The 21,377-nt window shown below is 33.5% G+C and overlaps 2 protein-coding genes across 26 annotated transcripts in view; one reads left to right on the forward strand and one right to left on the reverse strand.

Annotated features, from left to right (window-relative positions):
* Patronin (calmodulin-regulated spectrin-associated protein patronin) overlaps positions 1-9,361 on the forward strand; it is a 46,688-nt gene extending 37,327 nt beyond the window's left edge. For 5 of the 22 annotated variants that reach the window (XM_034339803.2, XM_034339804.2, XM_076690581.1 and 2 more), the window contains 11 exons: positions 226-400; positions 536-816; positions 887-1,180; positions 1,245-1,481; positions 1,554-1,731; positions 2,287-2,406; positions 3,033-3,128; positions 3,564-3,662; positions 4,963-5,154; positions 5,259-5,541; positions 5,886-9,361. In XM_034339803.2, the coding sequence (XP_034195694.2) occupies positions 226-400; positions 536-816; positions 887-1,180; positions 1,245-1,481; positions 1,554-1,731; positions 2,287-2,406; positions 3,033-3,128; positions 3,564-3,662; positions 4,963-5,154; positions 5,259-5,541; positions 5,886-6,030 (2,100 nt within the window). In that variant the 3' untranslated portion in view covers positions 6,031-9,361. Of the gene's footprint in view, positions 1-225; positions 401-535; positions 817-886; positions 1,181-1,244; positions 1,482-1,553; positions 1,732-2,286; positions 2,407-3,032; positions 3,129-3,563; positions 3,663-4,920; positions 5,155-5,258; positions 5,542-5,885 lie in introns of all 22 variants that reach the window. The other 17 variants (XM_034339798.2, XM_034339802.2, XM_034339799.2 and 14 more) reach the window with 14 other exon arrangements.
* A 255-nt stretch (positions 9,362-9,616) lies between these two features.
* wb (wing blister) overlaps positions 9,617-21,377 on the reverse strand; it is a 118,777-nt gene continuing 107,016 nt past the window's right edge. For all 4 annotated transcript variants that reach the window (XM_034339794.2, XM_034339793.2, XM_034339795.2 and 1 more), the window contains 27 exons: positions 21,093-21,290; positions 20,791-20,961; positions 20,551-20,714; positions 20,339-20,473; positions 19,838-20,093; positions 19,497-19,665; positions 18,991-19,212; positions 18,636-18,889; positions 18,449-18,560; positions 18,111-18,255; positions 17,722-18,034; positions 17,341-17,501; positions 16,797-16,935; positions 16,326-16,566; positions 16,011-16,184; positions 15,772-15,938; positions 15,532-15,690; positions 15,262-15,410; positions 14,634-14,921; positions 14,392-14,560; positions 13,903-14,319; positions 13,642-13,824; positions 13,199-13,533; positions 12,762-13,068; positions 12,243-12,681; positions 11,789-12,157; positions 9,617-11,654 (listed from right to left, as the gene is read on the reverse strand). In XM_034339794.2, the coding sequence (XP_034195685.2) occupies positions 11,512-11,654; positions 11,789-12,157; positions 12,243-12,681; positions 12,762-13,068; positions 13,199-13,533; positions 13,642-13,824; positions 13,903-14,319; positions 14,392-14,560; positions 14,634-14,921; positions 15,262-15,410; positions 15,532-15,690; positions 15,772-15,938; positions 16,011-16,184; positions 16,326-16,566; positions 16,797-16,935; positions 17,341-17,501; positions 17,722-18,034; positions 18,111-18,255; positions 18,449-18,560; positions 18,636-18,889; positions 18,991-19,212; positions 19,497-19,665; positions 19,838-20,093; positions 20,339-20,473; positions 20,551-20,714; positions 20,791-20,961; positions 21,093-21,290 (5,979 nt within the window). In that variant the 3' untranslated portion in view covers positions 9,617-11,511. The remainder of the gene's footprint in view (positions 11,655-11,788; positions 12,158-12,242; positions 12,682-12,761; positions 13,069-13,198; positions 13,534-13,641; positions 13,825-13,902; positions 14,320-14,391; positions 14,561-14,633; positions 14,922-15,261; positions 15,411-15,531; positions 15,691-15,771; positions 15,939-16,010; positions 16,185-16,325; positions 16,567-16,796; positions 16,936-17,340; positions 17,502-17,721; positions 18,035-18,110; positions 18,256-18,448; positions 18,561-18,635; positions 18,890-18,990; positions 19,213-19,496; positions 19,666-19,837; positions 20,094-20,338; positions 20,474-20,550; positions 20,715-20,790; positions 20,962-21,092; positions 21,291-21,377) is intronic.

Below are 21,377 nucleotides of genomic sequence, written 5' to 3' on the forward strand. Positions count from 1 at the left end.
CTGTTTTATTTCGAATTATATTTAAAGATATTAACAAAATGCACCTTTTTTATTCGTCAACTATTAGTAATTCATATAATTACCATTATGAGGTTTGTTATAATTTGGCATAGTGATGTGTATATTATCAAGGAACTTTTCAATACAATTAAATAACAAAAATTCTAATGCTCTTTGGGGACACGAGATGGTAAACTGAATTTTTCTATTATTTATTTCAAATAGGTTCATCGAATAAGTCAGTTAATGAGTGAAAGTCCTGAACCAAAAAGGCCAACTGTGCATCATATACCAATTAAGTGTGAAAGTCCTACAGAAAAGAGGCAAGTTACTGCGTTACATGCCCCCGTTCCAGCTCCACCCGTTGATGACATGAAACCTCAAAATATATCATTTATCGGTAAGCATATATTTCTGTCCATTGACTATGTGACATCATGTGTAACGCTCGGAAAACCTTCATCGAATTCATATTTTTTTATTTATTCATTCTTTTGTTATGTTTGTTATGTTTATTTATTGATATATTTTAAAGGAAATGATGATGAGCTTACACAAGGTATAAGAGGTTTACACATTACGTCTGGCAGCCGTACATATAGAATTCCATCACCAACTAGACCTTCGATATCACGTAATTCATTTCAACCTCACCCATCATTAAGAGAAGCCACACCATCCCCATCAGGTACGCCAGAGGTGACACCTCTCGATCCAACGGATGCTGGTGAAAAAGGATTTTACATTTGCTTCGATAACGATGCACCGAAAAAACCAAAACCAACTCTTAGAGTGAAAAGAACATCACCTAAAAAGGTAAATGCATTATTATAAAAGGAGGTACAAAGGATATTACTACAGTTAAACTTTTTAATATCTTCTTCAGGAAAGAAGCGTATCGTCTTATGTTGATAATGAAGACTTTATGGTACGTCCTGAATCTCCATCTGTGAGTGCTGTTGATAGGCAACAGAAACAACTGGAAACTCATCGAGATTTCGATCGGGAAAAGCAACGTCAAGCGGATGAAAGGGAATTTCAGCGACAAGAAATGCGAGATAGGGAATTACAAAGAGAAGTGGAAAGAGAAAAACAAAGAGAACGACGTGAGACTAGTGCGGAAGGTCGACAATCTGGAGTTGGCTTGATAATCGGAAATCAACTTGCAAATCCTGATCCAGTACGTTTCCGCAATGAATGTCATAAACATGATCAATTTTAATTTAACTACTTTACTTTTGTAGAATTCTTTGGATGAAATGGAGCGAAAGAAGGAACGTATAATGTTGCTGTCACTACAAAGAAGACAACAACAAGAAGAAATGAAAGAGAGAAAAGAGGCAGAAGCTCAAGCGCGTCGAGAACAAGAGAAATTAAAAGCAGAGGAGAGAGCTCGTAAAAAGGAAGAGGAAAGGCAACGAAGAGCGGCTATTTTAGAACAGCATAAAGTAAAGAAGGCGATAGAAGAAGCGGAAAGAGAAGTGCGTGTTCTTTCTAACATTAACGTCAATGTTTTTCTTCATTAGCTGCTCAATGTCATTATTGCTATTTAGGGAAAAGTAATCGATAAAGAGCTTCTAAATGCAATAAAACCAACAAAATTGCGTAATAAGACTGCTACAACCCGACCACGGCCCAAGACAATTCATGTGGATGCTGGTGCGGATTTGGATTCTGGAGCTCTCACGCCTAGTCGAGGGAAAAAGGGTTCTTCTTCTAATTTAAGTACAGGTACGCGAATGGACATAACATGGTTCAGTAGTGTAAGTAGTGTGATCAGTATTTCTTGGAGATCAATCGTACAAACATAAACGTCAATTATGTAGCATATATGTAGTTGAAATAATTCATGTTTACATGACATAGTTCAGTATATGTTTATCTCCAAGATAACAGTTACCACTGCTACCATAAAGAGTGTTATTCCTTTGTTATAATCTTCTAATATAGTTTCTCAATGTTGTAATGTAATTGCATTTATTCTTTGCATGGCGAAGATTCGAGTCAAGAAAGTTTTATTTTTCTTTAGTAACCGCCGTCTTTTTCCATATTGATTTTTTATTGTAATTGTTTTCTTTTTTGTTTTGTTTAATAAGATTTCACCCAGTTCACAAATCACACGCTCCAAATTTTCTCGGCTATTGCTAGTTTATCAAGTCGATTCATTTGAAACGAGAATGTCAACGAACAACAATTGACCTCGTACATATCCTAGACTCATTCGACTAAACTAGAATAGTGAAGAAAATTCGAGCTGATTGTTTTGCACTAACACACTTACTGTAGCGTCGCTGACCTCCCCGACGATGAGGCGAGACTACTACCGAGGTTCGCAGGACAGTCTCACTGCTGCCCATTTCGATGAACGACGTTCCGGCCCTCTTTATCGGGGCGGCAGTCTCAGGGGTATGCACAACACACACTCTCTGACTCGCATTTCTATCTGAAACATCACATATATGTTAGCTTTTGACATAAGAAGAACGTGTACGAAAAGCTAAATGAAGAAAAGAAAAAAAAACGATCAAATTAAGATGTGAAATATCCTGTGATAATCAACATTCATGGATTGAAATTTTTGGCTTATAGTTTTGCTGCTTAATGTTTAACCCTTTCGTTACTTAGGGTGTTTATAACTATTCAGTACATATAAAAGAATATACTAAAATAAATTATTATTACATGGTAAGTCAAAAGAATTTAAATATTGCCTTAGCGGAAGGGTTAATAACAATAACGTTAAAATTAAATTCATAAATAAAGAATAATACGTTATACTAAAGATATTAGCTAAATTGGAAAATACTCGGTCGTGTATTGTATTTAATTATTTTCATCAAAATTAATAAGTTTCATTGTATGAATGATCTATCATAGCACTTTTTCTTTTTGTATTTTGCATGCATCGATTAATTTATTAAACTATCTGTTAATTAGTGTAATGTTGTAGCTATAGATATTTAAAACATAATAGTATCTAGTATCGTCCTGGAGAAGAACTAACTGATTGTAATAGAGGTACCCTATTTTAGTATCTTCCGTAGATTCACCCGACGACGGTAGAGGTTCTTCCCCTTGCCGAAGTATGAATCAACTTGGTCGACGTGGTTCCTACAAAACGTCCAGAGGTGGGTTCATTAATCATTACGTAGTAAGAATGCCGTATCATGTTCCTTAAACGTTTGGCTTGATGAAAGTAGACTCGTTGCAGGATGTATCACTGGTATGGGCAGCTACTGTATCCAATCTTACAGTTGTTGAATATTTCATTAGTGTTTGATTATCCTTCAGATTAATCTAAGTAAGGTTTACTTAAGGGTATATCACTTTATTTTTTATAAGTAGCGCCTTTTTATAGTAGATTCTTTCAGTTGGAACGCAACATTGTTTCTGCACCAACCTGCACCAGCTACCTTGAGTTTTTGATGTTCCTAATGGACATGGCTCGTAGTTAGACTCTGCCCCCTGATGCAATGACGTACGATTGAAGCATCCCCTACTATTTAATCTTTGATCGTACATAGCGTTTGGAATGTAACAAGGTAAACATTGCATTATTGCAGATGTGCAGGAGCCTCAGCAACAGGTTAGAGGCAGGCCTAAATACCCGAGTTACCAAAACTTTAAGGGGAGAAAGTCTAATTCCTTGATGAATTTGTGTGGTAAGAAGCACCAGTGACTTGGAATACGTTTAATTCCCCCTTCTATCGTGCAACAGTATTTTTACGTGTCAAGTACACCGTTCCAATTTATTGTAGGCTATAATAGCATTCACGTAGTCGCATGACAGCAGATCGGAGGCACAGGTGGCAGTGAAACTTATACTTACACGCATACACCAACAGCACATTATTATCTATGTATTCAAAATTCCGTCTGTCCGCGTTTACTTGACATTAACTTGAAATACATATATATAAATAAAACAGTATCCAGTATGTTTTACATTTGTCTATGAAAAACAGATGGAATTTTGATTCTCATTCACAGGATAACTCATTTGCTGCAGTAGATAAGATTAAATTGATGCTTGTTGGGCTTATTGTTGTACAGCACTGGTTTGTGGGTACGGATACTTTTCAGTGTATTTTTCAGATTATTGTTGGTGGTTCCAGTTTCCATTTTAATAACCTTTCACTCTGACTCACATTTAGGTCCTGTATCATATGGTTATCCTATCACTTATGTTGGATATGTATTTTTTCTGTCGCTCCTTTCTCTTTTTATTTCCAGGTATTATGGTAATTAAGCATAACAAGTTCATACATAATCTTTCTACTCCTCAATACATCTCTGAAATATTATCAATATAAAATATTAATATCTAATTAATGAATAGTATGATAGAATGAACTTGGTACGCTTTATTTGTTCGCCTATCGATCACAGAATTGTCGCATAGCAGTCATATGTTTCATTACAAGCAAATTTGTCCAATATCTCGCGTGTTACAAAGTCTTTAGATAAGAATAGAGTCCGGTGTAAATTATTGTCAAAATTCCTGATAAATAGTTCCTTATTAGATCGAGTTAGAAACAACATCCTCTGTTTTGTAACAATATAGATGAATAAATAGAATCAGAGAGTCTTGATCCTTGTTCGTGCAATATCAATTTATGTTAAGGGTGAACATTTTATATTGGACGCAAGCTATGAAGATGGATATTCTTGAAGGTCCTTTGTAAGTCTAACAAGTGACTAATATTTCTCGGTATATATGAGGAACTAACCGTTAGTAATTAATATGAGAAACAAAGATTACCTCAATTAAATTTATTCTTGCTTTTGGATGGGTAAACGTGTTATCGTTGACTGACCCGTTGAAGATTGTATCTCTTGTCCTTTGTCGTGAACGGACACGTACGTTCGAAACTTTTCTTTTTTATTTCTATCTTCATATTACTGAGCTTGCGTTCGCAGGTCCGAGTAGTGATCAAGACGGTATGATGTGTCGATACACAGATACGGACAGCGGCCTGGGCAGAGCAACACCACCGAGAAGAGCACCGAGTCCTGGCATGGGTAGCATGAGGCATCTTCCATCACCATCGGGTCCTGGCTCTCTACCTCCTGGTTTGATGACTAAGAGACGAGTGTTTGATGATGGTAGCAGTGACATCAGTAGCACGCCAAGTTCAATGATGGACTACAATGGTGAGTAAACTCCAATCTTGAACTCTTGTAAAATGGGTGATATAGAATTATAGAACGTTTATTAAATAAGTTATAGAATTTTAACAATAGCTCATTTTCAACAGGTCCAAGGCTGTACAAACAGCCAACGACTAAGTCGAATCGTGGAATAATGTTGAACGCCGTGGAATACTGTGTATTTCCTGGTACGGTAAACAAAGAAGCGAAAAGAAGAGTTTTAGACGAGATTGCAAGATCGGAAAGCAAGCACTTCCTTATTTTATTTCGAGATGCTGGCTGCCAATTCCGGGCTCTTTATTCGTACTGCCCTGATAGAGAAGAAGTATCTAAATTGTACGGTACTGGACCGAAACAAGTTACTGATAAAATGTTCGACAAATTTTTCAAGTAAGTCTATCATTTTCCTATTTTTCTTTTTACTGTGAATACACATATATCACAAGGTAATTGCTTATTTACTACAAAGTTTTATATTAAATGATAGAACAGATTTTAGAAATTCATTTTTTGACTATTAATGTTAGTTTCAATTTTAATATTATATGTGCGTATAGTAGGTGCTTATATGTGTGAAATAGATAGTTAAATTTAGAAAAGAAACTACATGTATAATAATTACCGAGATTAACAAGTTTTATGTAAAATATAAGTACATACTTTGAATCAAAAATCCTGGAGAACGTATAATTGTAAATGTAATTTACAATATAAATGTATTTATTTGATTGTAGATACAATTCGGGAGGAAAATGCTTTTCACAAGTTCACACGAAGCATCTGACCGTAACCATAGATGCCTTTACGATACACAATAGCCTTTGGCAGGGCAAGAAGGTGAATTTGCCGAACAAGAAAGACATGCCTCTCGTCATATAGTTTTACACAAGTGTCACACTTAACATTAATGCTACTATACCCTCTGTTGTTCATAGTTACTATTTTAATACAGGCCCATATTAAATTAATGCAAACGTTGCGTTCTTAGTCAATTTTATAAAAGGCAAATGATTGATGCTGATTCGTACAGAGACGAATGTGCAATCTTCATTCGAGCGTTTGCGCGATTGCACGCTATACTTAAACGGCGTATTGTTACCCTAATTACATCATTTCTTTTTGTCATTTGTTCTCTTTTTGTTTTTTTTGTTTTGTTTTATTTCGTTTGTAAGTTAACATTGGCATCAATCACTGTGTCGTAAGATTTACCAATTATCTATTAATAGGAATGGTTTGTTGTCAGTATCTAATACCTTTGCGGACTAACTTTCGACTTGTAAGCTGCTGTGTTGTAAATGAAACATGTGACTGATGTTGAAAAGGTATTAATTTTTTTTTTCTTTTAATAATCGTTTTTTTCGCTAAGAGAGGCAGGGCTTTCATAAATGTCATGTAAAACGAATGTTTTGTCTTTGTATTGCATAAAGTAATTCGCACATGTTTCCTCGTTACGCGTTAATTAAAAATTCTTAATTGTCATTATTCTTATTCTTCATATTATTATAATAGCACTTTTACAGATTGCTAAACATAAATGGAGGATCATTAATTTGAATCTATTTACTGACAAAAATTTTCAATGTAATCTTTCTATTTAGTATTTAAAAAACCGGAACAATAAGTGCTTTTTTTGTACAATATTGAGCACGGTAGGTCTCCCTAGAGAAGGTCAGAAACCCGACAACCCGTGGGGCCTATGGGGAATGGGAGGCATCGTCATTTTCTTTGGGGAATCCTGCCATGTTCGGTACTGTACAAAAGCTGAGTTTTTATTATTATGAGTTTAATGTGAAAATAGTTTTTATCAAATGATTTAGACCTTTAACTGGGCCAGGTTTTAAATTTTCATTCTCTCGTGTCTAATAAAACAAAAATTAATAATATCGTATATTTTTCTTCGAATTAAAGTATAATAATATTGTTTAAATACATAGTCTTTCAGTGTTTTGTCCAAAATTTCTTCGTTCGTTATGTCTTTACAAAATTTCTTTCTTTTGCATGCACCTTTGTCATCTTTTAAACCGAATTAATGATTCCTCATTAAGTATTGAGATTTGCAGCTGTTGACGGTTGCAGCAACGTTCGTAGGTGTAATTCATTCTTTAACCAGAAGCGTGTAAGAACCAGCTCACGGACTAAAAAGTAAAAATTGTGGATTTGTAAATAAATAAGTTGATTCTGATTAGTGAAAGAGAATACCAAATCAGCCTTAAGATCGATCTGAATGCAATCGATGATGTGCAAGGATTTCCTTTACGGTGTAGGTAACACACTATAATTTATATAATGTCGCATTGATTTTTAAATTCTAAAGCGAATTTTGTGAAGTGTGTTAGGTATATAGTGTCCTAGTAAAAGTAAGAAAAATACTGTTGTACAAACATTGGCTCAATTATGTTTCATTAAAAAGTTATAATGAAAATATGGAATGACAAGGGACTTGTTCTTCATAAATAAAGTTCTACCCCATTACAATTTCTTAACAAAACATAAGCTTATGTTTATGCAACATTCTTTTTCTTATTTCTATTTGTAAAACATATTGGGACACAGGGGAGAGTATGAAAACCTGTACCAAAAGTAAATTCGTTCTCTAAGAAGAATTTTGGTAATTGATAAGTGTTATTCATGTGTGAAAAATGGCTAAAGAAACTGAGATTTTCGTTCGTGTGCTCTCTTATTTCTTCTATTATACTTTCTTACGCGCAATGTATACTTATTTTGTATGATCTATCAGATAGTATGAACTCCAGAATTTTGTAAGAGGAAGGCAGAGAATGGCAAAAAGTACCCATAACAACAAACTCGATGCGTGCACAGATTTTGAAAGAAATTTCATATTTATTTGAATTTCCTAGGCCTAAACGATTTTTAATACAACAGCCCATAGTCTGCGTTTCTCGTGAACGAGTTAACAATTTATTTATAAACATCGTAGCGTATGGAAAATTTTAACGAAGCGGATTAAAGTTTAAATCGTTCGTGAGTTGATTGATCGTCCCATTTTACGAGTTTTATCGACAGTATACAGGGTGTTTCAAAGAAAATACTTAAAATTTTTCAACTTTGATGGGATTACATTTAAAATAGCCAATGAAGCAAACTTTCAATCTAAATTTTTTATTTTGTTTTTTTCTTATTTGGAAACGCTCTGTATGTATCCTTTGTTCTCCAGCTGGCAATTGTTCTCTTTATTTAGTATGGTTTGTGTCATTTCCTAATGGAACGTGTCAGTCCAATTTCCAGCGAAACGTAACACGCGCCTCTCGTATTGTACATGATGACTAATTAGCATAATAATGTTAACGGGAAGAACTATTTATTGTGCCATAAATTACAATGTCCGCCTTTCGTGTGGGACTGGCACTGACCCTTCCACTTCGACGATTCAATTTTTCTTTCTTTTTCTGTTTCTTTTTTTTAACGCGTATTACAGCAATTCGTTTATCGTAATATACCGATAGAAGGAATGAATAGAAAATAGATAGAGATATAAAATACGATTTTGTACAGAATTATGGAGGGTCTATATTCAATTAAAGAATTTTCCTTTCGTTTTTGCTTAAGTTATATTTAATGTATCTATTATAGAATTTATTAACCTTTTGTGGTTAATTTAATTTAATTTAATGCGCTCTGACTACTGCCGCAAATACTTTAGGATGCAAAGTAATAGAAATTTAAGAAACTTACCTTAGAATTTTCCTTTCTGGGGCTTTCAAAGTTTACTGATACTTCAGGCAATAAAATTTAACTATAGGAAGCACATTTCTACCACAAAGGGTTAATTTTACATTAATTAGGTATTTGTACATGTTCCAAGAATTTTTGAAAATACCGGGAAATCAGTTACTTACAATAAGACCCCCTGTATTCTATGATGGCATACCACAACTGGACCGTATTATTATTAATTATTAAGTAATTACGCAACATATCGAAATTCATGTTCATAATGATTAATCGCGAACGAAAATATATTTTTAATTCGCAACGATACACTTGGTTCGATTGTCCCAAGATTTATTTTGAAAGTCTCCGGTAAAGAAGAGACTTAAAAAAGAAAATTATTAGAATGAAAAATCCGTCGATTGTAGTATCCAAAGAAATTCATTATTCTATTCTCGTCTAATTGTAAATCTATTTGCGTACTGTCGTAAAAAAATGATGAATAGAGATGAAAAAAAAAAAATAAATAAATAAAACGTTTGCGAGCTTCAGACTCCGAAGATAGTCCGACTTGACAATATTGAACACGAAGTAAAAGTAAATTAAACGCCATAAGTTGAAGTTGTAAAGAATGGAAGCGCAAGTCGTAGACAAAGTCTACGATGACAACTATAAACGAACGATGAAGATTATGATAAACGATATTTATATAGTAGTCACTAATCTTAAGAATCAACAAGAGGATCGGCTTGCGGATGAAAGGGATTGAAATATTCTAAGAAAGTTACGAATAATAGTAAGAGAAAGTTTCAGAGAGAAGGATACGTAAGAATTGTAGCTGAAAGGATGAAGTAATTGGCGCTTGTGCTTGATATTTATATTTTTCGAAGCAGAGAAATATTATTAGTGAGCTGTTGGTAACCGGCGCGATAAAACGAAAAATTGAAACACGGAGATTAAAAAAAAAAAACGAACACGGGATATACATATATAAATAATCGCGCTTACTAATAATAAACAATTACATTTACGTAATAATTCTTCATTTTTATTGTCACGAGGAAAGATGAAGTATATTATGAAAAAAAGAAAAAAAACTGAAAAAACTTTATCGAATCGTACACCTGTTCGATTTATCCATGTCTGTAAATATTATGTTTTTATATATGCATAAATGAAACTACTACTCGATGATATATATATTTATTGAGTACGTCAAGTAAAATTTGGGTCATATTTTACTGTTAGCAATCTTGCAGCGAATGTCATCAATAAAATTTAATAACCCACTTTGCAATAGACTTTTATTCTTTTGCGAATGATAATATTATATATATATATGGAAGTAAGTGTGTCTTTCTTGTCTTAATTGGTTGTGTAATTGTAAATGTATATATAATAACTTTTGGAGTACAGAAGAAGGGTGAATTAGATGACCATACTTTCTCATTGTTATATATTTTATACACAATAGCGGAGGCGTCATTGTTAATTTTTCTGCATATGTATAATATATTACAATTCAACGAATAAGAAGAAAAAAAAAATACTAGACATAAATATCAAAATATTCCTGTGCAGAACTTGGTCTCTCCCTAACACGACGTTATTGCTTAATTAAGGACACTTTACAGGGCGTTGGATCTGACTTCTCCTTTTCTTAAATATATTAAAACACTCGATATTTTTACTATCGCTAGAAAAGTACAAAATAATTTCTCATCTCGTTTATCCTTTCTTTTTTAAAATAATACGATTTCAATCGAGCATATTATTCCATGGCCGCATGCTCGATCAAAATCGTCGGTTGCGCTTACATAAGTAATAATAAATAGCTTTAAATACTGATGTACAATTGCTTTGTGACTTACAAATGAGTTACAATTAAACTATATGGCAGTGATCTTGCTACTTACAGATATGTCGTGATATTTGCTTTCGTTTCTTTTTATAGCGGTTCTATAATTCGGTGCGAATTCGTGCCATAATTTGTTGAATGCTTTGTTAATCGTTTCTCAAACTATGCCTTGACCATTTTATTTGCATATTTATTTTGTAACGCATTACGACAATTTTTGTGATGAAATTCATAATAACATGTATGTATATGGAAAAATATCTTTCATCTATTAGCATACTTCCAAAATATTGTCATAAATATCATTAAAATACCTATTGGAATGGCAATATGAAGTGCAACGAATTGTTTGTACTTTGTTATTGCTTGCTAATGGTATGTACGAACATTTTCCAACTTTTAAATACTGTGATGGATCATTCGATTAATCTGCTGCAATAGTAGAAGAAATAACATACATTTACAATTGTTAGTTTCTGTTATTTTCAAAGTATAAATAATTATATTAATGTACAAATTAATTGTTAATATTTAACTTAATTTTTCTTTACATATAAAATAGAGAAGAGAATTCTTTAGATCTTGCAGCAATAAAAAAAAAAAACAAGTTTGAGAAACATTGATGTAAATAAGCTTGCATGTTAGCATCTTTTGGCTTGGTTTTATATTATGTCTTAACAATTACAAATTTCCCATCACGATATGGCACTTGATCCTGGTGTGAAATTGTATTGAACACACTTCATGAAAACTTCTCGAGAATTGTGCGTCCATTGAACAGTCTTTGGAACTAAATTGAACAACTCAGAGGAGTTCACACGTTGTACTGATTATCATTGTACTGGGCAGGAGCTCAGGTGAATATTATGCAATTCGTCCATGTCTGTCCAATCCCTTCTCTCTCCCCCTATCATTACATTTCTTATGCATCCATTGAAGTGGTCCCTTGTTATCAGTGTTCCTTTTGGAGCAGAGGCTGAAATATTACAATAAACTCTATTAACAAAACTAAAAACAAATCAACATTAAAAATTTAATATTCTTAAAAAGGATATTGATTTACAAGTTGAAAAGCTATAGACTTCAGCAAAAGATAATTGATTAATTTACCTGGTAAACCACCAATGTAAAGGGGCCCGGAGACTGTAGAGTCCATTATATGGTAATTGACATTAGCTGGAAGGCCATATTTTTGGTCCATTTCGTCAACTTTTAATGCCAACTCTTCATCGTTATAAACTGCTTGTATTCTGTGCCATCGGTTGTCACAGATCGTGTATGGACTAGTGAAACGTTGCTCTACATACAACGGATTGTTGTCTCCCAGATCGCCTGACATGATCACTTTACCATTGTTCAATTCCAATGATAATGAAGGTGAATTACCAGGCGCTGTTATGGAAAGCAACACACCCGATAACTCTGACGTTCTGAATTCTAATTGAAGCTCTAAAACTGCACCTAGTTCAAAGTTTCTTTCTGAAAAAGAAAAAATATTGTTTTTTAATTAAAATTTGTATCATGGGAGTTATTTAATATATTATGTATTGTCTTCAGATCTTACTGTATATGGCATATGCTTCATCCTGGAAGTAAGCCCCACTTTCAACATTTGGGAAACATTGGCCAACATGGTAAGCCCTGCTCGTAGATCCAACCATATCATAAACATTTCCATTGACTCTTAAACCTCTGATACACCCTTTTAACGTCTCTAGTTTAACTACTACTTGTTCAGGTATCGGGGTTCCACTTTCAGGAAGTCCTCCAATATACATCATAGACGCCAGCCCAATCTTCCTTGGCACTTTAATTGTACGAGGTGTTTGGGCATCCACCAGTAACGTCAGCTTTCTTTCATCGTGACTAATAACGACATGATGCCAATTACCGTCATTAAACGGTGTCTTAAATAATATTTCTTTCTTTTGTTTGCTTTTCACCAAAAGAAGAAGCTGACCGTCTCTTATTACGACCATGAGGTAATGCTTTGGTCTGACGCCCTGAAGGACACATGAGAATACATTTTAATATTTATTATAATAAATTGTTGAGGGATATTGAAAACTTCCTTTTTACGTACTGGAGTGATGAATAAGAGTCCATTTGGATAATACGTCCGGAAGTCAAACTCTATCGCGTATTTCTTCTCCCAGAATTTCTTAAAATTTAGATAAAGTTGAGTGTGGCTGTTTGGTTTGTCTCCGAATTTCAGAGCACCAGGTTCCAACGAGTAATATGGAACTTTCTGACAACCTTCCGGTTGTGTAGATAATCCTCTGGATAAAGATGCTGATGGCGTGTAAGTAGGAGGATCCTTTCCCATGCTGGGTCCGGGACGACCGATGAGGGCATGGTCGAAACTGACAACTTCGTCAAATCTAATGATACTGAAAAAAGATTTTTAATTATGAATATCTTGATTTGTGTATCTGTAATCCTGCTTAGGGTTATGGAAGTTCAAATTACCCTGCAAATCTTTAACATTAGAAAAGAAAAGTTTAAGTTTATTTTACTTACTCCTCATTAAATACTGCGTCTTTAATAGCGCCGTACAAAGGAGTAGTGGTAGTGATCATTTTGGTATTGTTGATAAGTACTGGCAAGCCCCCAAAGAACAGTCCTCCATTTCCTTCAGGAGCCTTAATAGCGGCACTTGTTGGTGATCTACCCGAGGTCTGATAAGCATCATCTATTCGTAACTCAACATCTTTCCGCCTTTTAATTATCGTCACTGAATGATATCGTCCATCGTTAAAAGTATCATTCGATTGTAAAACCAGCTCTCCTCTTCCAGCGTTTAAACGCACTTGTACTTGTCCATTGATTAAGCACACTGAATAATAACTGTCTCTCTGAAAGAATCAATTAAATGCAATTTTAAATTTAAACAATTAACTAAGCAAAACAATTTTCTGGTCTATTTAAACAAAAAGAAAATAATTAATTTTACATATATTTACCTCTTCATTTCCATGTCGTATATTAGTTACCCGTTCTTCTTGTCCTTCAAACGTAGATAGAAGAAGCACAGCTTCTGTTTGCATCGTTCTAAAGGAGAAGCTCACCGTGGAATTTATTTTGCGAAGGGTATAGGCAGCATGTTCCAAATAACCGTCTCCGTAAAATCCTACTATTTTTAATGGCTGTAAAAATCAAAATTTAATATAGATAAAGTTAAAGGAAAATTATTAGTTCCTATTATTTCTTCTTTATTAACTTACTTTATTTCCACAGGTAGGTTCGACGCCGTAATACTGTTCAGCCATTGGGTCGTAGCCTTCCTGTACAATAATATTGGACATGCATCCAAGAAATGAAGCTTGCGGAGGTAGCATTAGTTTCTCTGCCCGGAAACTCGGCGGTACACCCCCGATGTAATATTTAGCCTGAATGAAATCAGGAATGTCGTCTTTCTTGGGCTGAGGGGTAGGTACACCGATTTTTTTGTCCGCATCCCCAACGCTCAAACTACACTTTTCAATGTTCTTACGAAGGTGATACTGTCTAAACGCATCCACCTTTGTCCAGTTTCCGGTATTGTATTTCGAGTACGAGGACATCTCCATGCTTACATTGCTACCATAACCAATGTGGAGGATCACCTTTCCTTCTCTAAGGAAGATCATGATATGCTGATACTGCAAGTAAGAAATAAAGTTAAATTATGTTTAATTCCAATTTTAATTATAATTGCTATATTTTTCACGTACATTCTTTGGATTTATAGCCAGAAATAGCAGAGCATTCTCATCGTAAGTTCTGAAATTAATAGACACTCCAAATGTGTATTTATTGTACGGGCCTGAAGAGACTCTGTTTCTAACTGCATAGCCTTCTCCATTGAAACTGTAAGCTATATCGTCCCTGACATCTTCCACTCTATAACAATAAAGTAAATCATTAAATAAATGAAGAAACAGCACTTATGCTGCACACAGGTTTCCCTAATTACCCTTCTACACATGCTCTGCAAGCCATATCCGGCGCAGTTGTGATGAAATTCCAAAGACCTATAGGTTTTCCATCTAAAATGACTTGATGCACACAACCTGGAAGTCCATTATTTGCAAGAAGTTCTGTTCTTCTTCGCTGAGACCTAGGAATTCCACCTATCCAGACACGATCTGCGGCAGTGACGTCGAAACGACCATACTCAAAATCTGTTGAATTTGTTACAGGAGGATATCCTCCGATTGCAGATGCCTGTTTTCGCACGTATAATTTGCCTAGGTGACGCATTCTGGAAAAATATATATAGTGAAATTAATGAAAGAAATATATTAAACTTTATAGCAGATATTAACACTAGAACTACCAATCCAGTTAAAATGACTGGCTTCAAGTTTCTTAATTTAATTTATAAATTTTAACGAGGTGTTAAATTCTGTTTCATCCCTTTATTAATATTTAAAAATTAATTTAAAAATAAGTGTGCATCAAGCGATGATCATTGTAATGTTAAAAGCAAATTTTTTCTGATTCTGAACTTCTGAGATTCCATTGCTTTATCATTGTAAATTATTAGAGTCACGATGAATTAATTATTTAAAAATATAATTTCTCTTTCAAAAATACAATACCTCTCAGCCTCAATGCGGTACCAAGATGTATCATTCCGAAGATCACCACTTTCAATTACTTCAGGATGAACAAGGATTCCTGTGCCTCCTCCAACATTCCACACAAATCTTACTCTCTTGTCAACAATCTCCAAAGCAATAAAGTCATCCTGCAAATAGTACAAATAGAAGAAACATTTTAGGCATATAAATTCTACAATTTCAGGAAGCTATGATAGATTTCGAAAAATCGAGCCAAGTTCAATGATTTAAGTATCCTATACTACTTACATTTATGCTACTTGGTAGATAGAACAAGGGACCTTCTTTCCTTGGTTTTGGAAGGGCAAAAGTCATCACGATCGTATTCGTCGATGATGGTTGTAACGTCGATGGTCTATAAGATCGAATGCACTCTTTTCCTTCAGTTGATCTTAACGACACTCGAATCTGTAGAAATAGAAAAAAGAAAATTAATAATGAAATTTTTGAAAATAAATTACAATAACCACTGTATAAAATTATAATTACTCCATCGGCAGTGTTTCTAGCTTCCGCGATTTTGTCTTTAAGATTCTGCAATTTCGATGCTAAAGTATCGTTCCATTTATCGAATACATTTTTCCTTTTCACGGCAGCATTAGATAAACTAATTAATTTCGCATCAGCCTTTTTAATGTTACTCAACGCCTCGGTCACTGAAATAATTTTCAGTTATTATTTTAATTCAACAATGGTAAATATAATTAAATATATGTAATGTATCTTACGTTTTTCACTGGCTAAACTAATCTTTGAATCGCCTTCTCTTTTTAATTCATACAATTTTGGTTTTAATCTGTTAGCAATTCCTTCATTGTAATCATCAATTAATCTTTGATTATCTTTGACTGTTTCTAGCACTTCTTCGTTATCGTCCAGTATACTCTGAATATTTTCACGCACTGTAAGAAATAAATAAATATACAATAACAACTGTTATCTTTTTTGTAGACTTATAATATTCAGTGAGTTTGCAATTTCATATGATAAAATAATTAAGAATCACTTAATTATAATTAACAATAATTTAATAAGACACTTACGTCTTTCGCTATCATTTTGCAAGCTCTGTAATTTTACATTGACTTGATTATCCTTGACTCCAGTATTATTCAAAGTGTTTTTCAAAGCATTTACAGCTTGTTTTTGAAAATCTAGCTGGTCGCTAGCATTTTGGACAATTTTTCCATGCTTTTCCGCGCTATCCCATTGCTTGGACGAGGCCAGCGATATTTCTTTAGATTCGTCCAGAAGCGACTTTGATTTTGGTCCATTAGGAAATGTCTGTACAATAAGTATTTTCGAAATCATTATTTATAAAATATAATAATAATACTATTAAAAGATTAAACACCAAAATCATTGTTATATTTAAGGAATTCTTGTTGATTTTACAATTAGCATAAATTAATTTAAAAATAACTCAATTAATTTAATATTATTTTTAATAAAACCAGGGTGTCATTAATTAATAACAGATAATGTTAATTATTTCATATGAAACGTTTTCCTACCTTGTTATAAATGTCATCAACAATATCTTTAGCTGCCTTTGCTGTGATATTTGCAGTTCTTATGCTATCGACGATATTCTTGTATGCTTGACTGGCCTTCAGGGGGCTAGCTGCGATATTTCTTGTCTCGGAAAACAGACTGCTCGGCAGAAACGCCAAGTTGCACTTTATCAAGTTATCGATCGTCAATTACATTAAGCAATATAGTGTATAATTAATTAACGATTATTGATTCGCGACTGGAACTGTTGAATTTTTGATTCTTTTCTTATAAAGCCGTATACTTTAGCGTCATTTTATTAACACAGATTATTATCCATTTGACTTTACATTATTTAGATTTCACTTCATTGTTACAGGACCAGTGCGAAACATTTTTCAAATAGTCAAGTTGTACTTATTTTACGAAGATCAATTTCATTACTAATGAAAGATTATAACTTACTATTACAACATCTGTTACTTGACTATTTAAACATTACTAAACATTGAAATTTTCTGTGATAATGCAACGAACGAAGAAAAATAACACGTTTTCTCTTACCTGACATACTGATCAACATAATTTGATAAATTTTTAGCGTGTTCGACTGCAGGCACCACGTATTTATCCTTATATTCGTAATTCAGTCGATACAGTAATTCTTCTTTCATATTCAATTTGTCAAACCAGTACGTCAGTTTATTTTTCAATTCTGGGAGATCCTGCAATTTAATTAAAAATATTCTTCATTTATTTTCTCAACAAAAATAATTAGTTCTTTTTCGGTTGTACCATAATTACTCTTGCATAGTATAAACTTTATACTATGAATGGTTATTAACAATTTAATTATTTAATTATTTTTCTGATTGATCAAAATATGAGAATATTATTTTTGAAAATATAATATTTATTTTTGGAGATTACAAAATATGTACTCACTTGAATATTAATCTGAAGGTCAATAATGAAACCACGAGTTTCGTCTATCAATTTTTCACCCTCATTGATGGACTCGTTCACTGCACTCCTCAGCATATCAATCTCACTACAACTGTTTCTAGCTTCCAATAGTGTTTGATTAATATTATTATATAAAGTATCGTAACTGTACAACGTCTCCATGGTGTCTTCTATGATATTTCTCATATCGTTTAATTTTACAGCATATTCTTCTGCATCGTCTTGAGCAATCGCCAATGGTTCCGTCGCATCGTACAAAGAATTCAACCAATCAGTATAATCCGTCACGTCCCTATTATATTTTATTGAAATTATTATTTATTTGAAATTTTTCAATCGAATCACGTAAAGAATTATGAAATACTAACTCGAGAAAATTTTCTATCTCCATGGTTTTCTTCGTCAAGTGTACACTCTTGAGATTGTTTAAAATCAATTTTGCCATTTTTAAAGCTTTTTTAATTTCAATTCTTTTGTTGTCGCTGTTGTATTGAGTTAATAGCTGAATTGTATCTGGAAAAGTATAAGCCATATTATGTTTTCGGAATAAATTTGCTTATCTAATTAATATAGAATAATAAATACTTCTATTAGGCAGTCGAAATTTTGAATATTAAAATTAATAAAATATCATAAAAATATTCAGTTATTTCTATCGAATATATTTTCAAGCATTTGTCAAAATTTACGTGTAATTAAAACGTACCATCAATATATTTTTTCAAATTGTCCATTTCGATCTTCGCGCTAAATATATTGTTCTTTAAGTCATTACTTTTGGATTTAAACGTGTCTCCCTGTTTTACTTGTTCATTCGCCTGAAAAATATATTAACAATAAACATTCGATACATTTTGGAATTTTTGCAAATGAAAATTCAACTAATCACGCACAGTTCTGAATAGCGCTTCGAGGTGATTCTTCAATTTCCGATACTCGTGCCAGGGAATATTTTTCATTCTTTGCTTCAGTTTATTTTGCAGCTCTATTTCTTCGAAATATGCTGTTACATTCGAATCGATGTACGCTAAATCTTCCCACGGTGGAGGAATGTAACCATCTGCTATGTGAGCAGTTCCTTCTGCTAATTCCTGAGAAAGTATCGCTAAGGTATCCAGTAACAGACCCGTGCAATTATCGTTACATGCTAAAATGAACATTAAGAAAAAATATATATAATTTATTTGTACAATATCTTAGTAAACAGGACATGACACGCTGTAGTATGGATCATCTTGTATTACTTACAAGTGCAAACATTGTTTATGTAAACGTGACGATAGGCTGTACATTCAGAACAGTCTCGTCCAGTGGATCCAGCTCTGCATCTACATTGTCCCGTTTCCATATCGCATTCGTCACTTAAGCTTCCAGCTGAATTACAATTGCATGGCATACATTTACCATCAGGGAGGTGTGGATGGCCATAATATCCAGGAGAACACCTCTCGCATTTTCTACCAGTGTATCCTGTGCAGAGATACGTATTAGATTTAATTTTACCATTTTAGATTGAATTTTCCAAATGCTAAGTGCCGCAAAAATACCTATAGTGATAATGATTTGTGGTAGACTCTTGATAACTCACACATATGATTTGTTTGACCATTTAATTGTTTTAGTGTTTAGGGAAAGTACGTGTGGAGAACAATAGACATCTGCGGACAGTTAGCGAACGGCAAGTTATCAAGAGTCCACCGAAACTTTTTGAAATTAATCTTTATTTATTGCCCATGGAAATGAAAAGTACGAACCAGGTTTACAGACGCAAATTGCTTCCGTATTAGCAAGGATCATGCAGGTATTCGAAAATCTTTTATCCGTTTGAGGGCAGGGACATGGTTTGCAACCGTAATCTGGATGACCATAGAAACTGTCCGCGCAGACGTCACACCTTGGTCCTACGGTATTTCCACGACAATTCTATGGAAAAAAATATTCTTTACATGAATAAAACACTTATTTCGTTCAACATGATTTTAAATAGAATAGCAATATAAATTCTAGTAAAAGAGTAGAAAGAATTTATTTCGGTATTATACACGCATCAGTGGTTGCTTGTAATAAAATTAATGAAACAAATTGTCCTTCTTACCAAACAATGTCCTGTTTCCTTATCACAGATCTCTGATCGTCCATTACATTGACACCGTCTTGCTTCACCAACGAGATCGATAACGATGGTCGATGTAACGGTTGTATTCTTGTACCATCTGTAGTAGCCGATGCTTGGATCCTGACAGGATGTGCTGTTGTATTCCGGAGGACATTTACAGATCTCTATACCCGTTGCGAAAGGTGGAGTATGAGTGGGCGTTAGAACCGCTGCGTCTAACGATGCTTGAAGTAAACTGTAAGTCAGTGTAAAATAATATAAACGATACTGTTTAATATTTCACTAAATTTTTCATTATTTGCTAATACTATAAATTCGAAATACCCGACCAACATTAAATAATTCTACTAATGGTTAATGAATTTTATTATTAAAGTTCGCTTAATTTCTCTCAATTTTATTAAAAAATATTTAGCGGTATCAATTTAATGGTTAGTAGCTATAGTTTTCTGAAATTAAAAAAATAAAATATCTACTCACGTTGTTTTTGTAAATTCAGCATTATCAGATGCTTTTACAAGAATATACTGAAGATTTTGTAACGCGACCATAAGAACTTCCCTGGTCACTTTATAATCGGGTCTATTTTGTAACTGCCATAAGGACTCATGAAATCTTGAACAAAAACCCTGTATTATTTCATTTAAATAAAAAGGGAAGGTATTAAATATTCATTTACCAATGAAAATTACCTGACTTCGTAATGATTGTTATCCACAGGTAAAGGTAAATAATATTCCAAGACAATCCTGTGGTTTCCTTGCAACTGCACCACTGGATATTGATAAGTCGATCTCAAAGGTATACCACCTTCTGTTGAAGTTGTAAATCTTAAGAATCCTCCGTAGGAAACGACCTTGAATATGTTCATTTATTTATTCATTATTTTATGTAAAATTTAATGGTGGTTTTCTTAAATGTTCAAAAAATACCTTGTCACCCAGAAATTGTTCAGGAAGCATCCAATAAAGTGGATAATTATAATATAGGTTTGATGGTATTGTGACGTCACCTTCGATATCAGGAATTATTGAGAGACCATTGGTCACGTTTAGACCACCATTAATGGGAGATAAATAAATTTGAGACCTAAATTTCGTAATCTGCAAGTGAGAAATGAAATGTGAAAAATTGAAAAATTTCATATAATACTGATACTTCATATTATTTTTGTTAATTAAAACGTGTTAAACTATGGAAGTCATTCAAATCATCCCCTCGTTATGACACTTACTATTATGTCATTGATGGTATCATTAACATAGAGTGTACGAGGACGTGTCAATCTGCGTTGACCCCAGCTAAGACCAGCTTGCTGACAGGAAGTGGTTCTTCCAAAGCAGAAACATTCAGTGCAACCCTTCGGGCTATCCACTGCCAGACCAAATGTACCCTCTCTACACTGATTGCATTGTCTTCCATATACGAGTTCCTGAATCACATTTTTATAAATAGTCATATTTATCTGCTAATTAAAATATTAAATTCATAACAGTTTTATTTTGAAAATAATAATTTT

The sequence above is a fragment of the Osmia lignaria genome, chromosome 10 (genome assembly GCF_051020975.1).
Source record: "Osmia lignaria lignaria isolate PbOS001 chromosome 10, iyOsmLign1, whole genome shotgun sequence".
Lineage (NCBI taxonomy): Eukaryota > Metazoa > Arthropoda > Insecta > Hymenoptera > Megachilidae > Osmia > Osmia lignaria.